General features: G+C 52.2%; 1 protein-coding gene across 1 annotated transcript in view; it reads right to left on the minus strand.

Annotated features, from left to right (window-relative positions):
- The window catches only part of LOC129843044 (histone-lysine N-methyltransferase 2D-like), a 3,000-nt gene extending 1,162 nt beyond the window's left edge, over positions 1 to 1,838 (minus strand). The window contains exon 1 of the mRNA XM_055911772.1: positions 1 to 1,838. This exon is cut by the window's left edge and continues 1,162 nt beyond it. Within this exon, the coding sequence (XP_055767747.1) occupies positions 1 to 1,435 (1,435 nt within the window). The 5' untranslated portion in view covers positions 1,436 to 1,838.
- Positions 1,839 to 2,500: the final 662 nt, after the last annotated feature.

Consider the following 2,500-nt stretch of genomic DNA (forward strand, 5'->3'; position numbering starts at 1 on the left):
CTGGCAGATCCTGTCTGTCTGACGGCTCTAGCGGCTCCTGTCTGGCTGATGGCTCTAGCGGCTCCTGTCTGGCTGACGGCTCTGTAGGCACATGGCAGACGGGCGGCTTTGCAGGCTCATGGCAGACGGGCGGCTTTGCAGGCTCCTGGCAGACGGATGGCTCAGATGGCGCTGGGGAGACGGATGGCTCAGATGGCGCTGGAGAGACGGATGGCTCAGATGGCGCTGGGGAGACGGATGGCTCAGATGGCGCTGGGGAGACGGATGGCTCTGGCCGGATATGGCGCACTGTAGACCTGGTGCGTGGTGCCGGAACTGGAGGCACCGTGCTACTGACAAGCACCTTCCTACTAGTGCGGGGAGCAGGGACAGGGCACACTGTATTCTCAGAGCCTACTCTATCCCTGATGCGTGGTACCGGCACTGGTGACGCCGGGCTGAGGACAAGCACATCAGGATTAGTAGGGGGAGAATATACAGTGTGTACAGGGCTCTGGAGACGCACTGGTAGCTTAGTGCGTGGGGCCGGAACTGGAGGCACCGGGCTAAATACACGCACCACAGGGAGAGTGCGTGGAGGAGGAACAGGGCTCAGGATACGCACTGGTAGCCTAGTGCATAGTGTAGACACTGTAGGTACTAGGCTGGGGCGGGGAGGTGGTGCCGGAAATACCGGACCGTGGAGGCGTACTGGCACTCTTGAGCATTGAGCTTGCCCAACCTTACCTGGTTGAATACTCCCGGTTGCCCGACCAGTGCGGGGAGGTGGAATAACCCGCACCGGCCTATGTAGGCGAACCGGGGAAACCATGCGTAAGGCAGGTGCCATGTATGCCGGCCCGAGGAGACGCACTGGAGACCAGACGCGTTGAGCCGGCCTCATGACACCTGGCTCAATGCCCAATCTAGCCCTCCCAGTGCGGGGAGGTGGAATAACCCGCACTGGGCTATGCACTCGTACAGGAGACACCGTGCGCTCTACTGCGTAACACGGCGCCTGCCCGTACTCCCGCTCTCCACGGTAAGCCTGGGAAGTGGGCGCAGGTCTCCTACCTGCCCTTGGCCCACTACCCTTTAGCCCCCCCCCAAGAAATTTTTGGGAGTTACTCACGGGCTTTTTCGGCTTCCGTGCCAGACGCGTTCCCTCATAGCTCCGGTTCCTCTCTCCGGTAGCCTCCGCTCTCCTCAGTGCCTCCAGCTGTTCCCATGGGAGGCGATCTCTACCAGCTAGGATCTCCTCCCATGTGTAGACACCCTTTCCATCCAGAACATCGTCCCATGTCCATTGCTCCTTCTTTTCCTGTCCCTTTCTCCTTTGACTCCGCTGCTTGGCTCTGGAGAGGTGGGTGGTTCTGTAACGATTTTCCTCCTCCTCTCCATTTTCGGAGAAGGAGGAGTATTGAGGGAACCAAGGCGCAGCGAAGTTTGAACACATAATGATTTATTAAATAAACAAAATAGACAAAGACGACGTAGACAGAAAACGAACTATACTTGAATAAACTACAAAACAAATAAACGATGAAAACAGACCTGGACACGAACTTACATATAACTTGAAGAACGCACGAACAGGTACACGACTACAAACAAACGCTACAGTCCCATGTGGCGTAACATCACACAGACACAGGAGACAACCACCCACAAACAAACAGTGTGAATGCCCTACCTAAATATGACTCTTGATTAGAGGAAAATGCAAACCACCTGCCTCTAATCAAGAGCCATACCAGGCAAACCAAAACCAACATAGAAACGAATAACATAGACTGCCCACCCAAAACACATGCCCTGACCATAAACACATAAAAACAACATAAAACAGGTCAGGACTGTTACACCCTGACAGTAAATCTCAGTAAGACCAAAATAATGGTGTTCCAAAAAAGGTCCAGTCGCCAGGACCACAAATTCCATCTAGACACCGTTGCCCTAGAGCACACAAACAACTATACATACCTCGGCCTAAACATCAGCACCACAGGTAACTTCCACAAAGCTGTGAACGATCTGAGAGACAAGACAAGAAGGGCATTCTGTGCCATCAAAAGGAACATAAATTTCAACATACCAATTAGGATCTGGCTAAAAATACTTGAATCTGTCATAGAGCCCATTGCCCTTTATGGTTGTGAGGTCTGGGGTCCGCTCACCAACCAAGATTTCACAAAATGGGGCAAACACCAAATTGAGACTCTGCATGCAGAATTCTGCAAAAATATCCTCTGTGTACAACGTAGAACACCAAATAATGCATGCAGAGCAGAATTAGGCCGATACCCAGTAATTATCAAAATCCAGAAAAGAGACGTTAAATTCTACAACCAACTAAAAGGAAACGATTCCCAAACCTTCCATAACAAAGCCATCACCTACAGAGAGATGAACCTGGAGAAGAGTCCCCTAAGCAAGCTGGTCCTAGGGCTCTGTTCACAAACACAAACACACCCCACACAGCCCCAGGACAACAGCACAATTAGACCCAACCAAATCATGA

The sequence above is a fragment of the Salvelinus fontinalis genome, unplaced genomic scaffold, assembly GCF_029448725.1.
Source record: "Salvelinus fontinalis isolate EN_2023a unplaced genomic scaffold, ASM2944872v1 scaffold_0094, whole genome shotgun sequence".
In the NCBI taxonomy this organism is placed as follows: Eukaryota; Metazoa; Chordata; class Actinopteri; order Salmoniformes; family Salmonidae; genus Salvelinus; species Salvelinus fontinalis.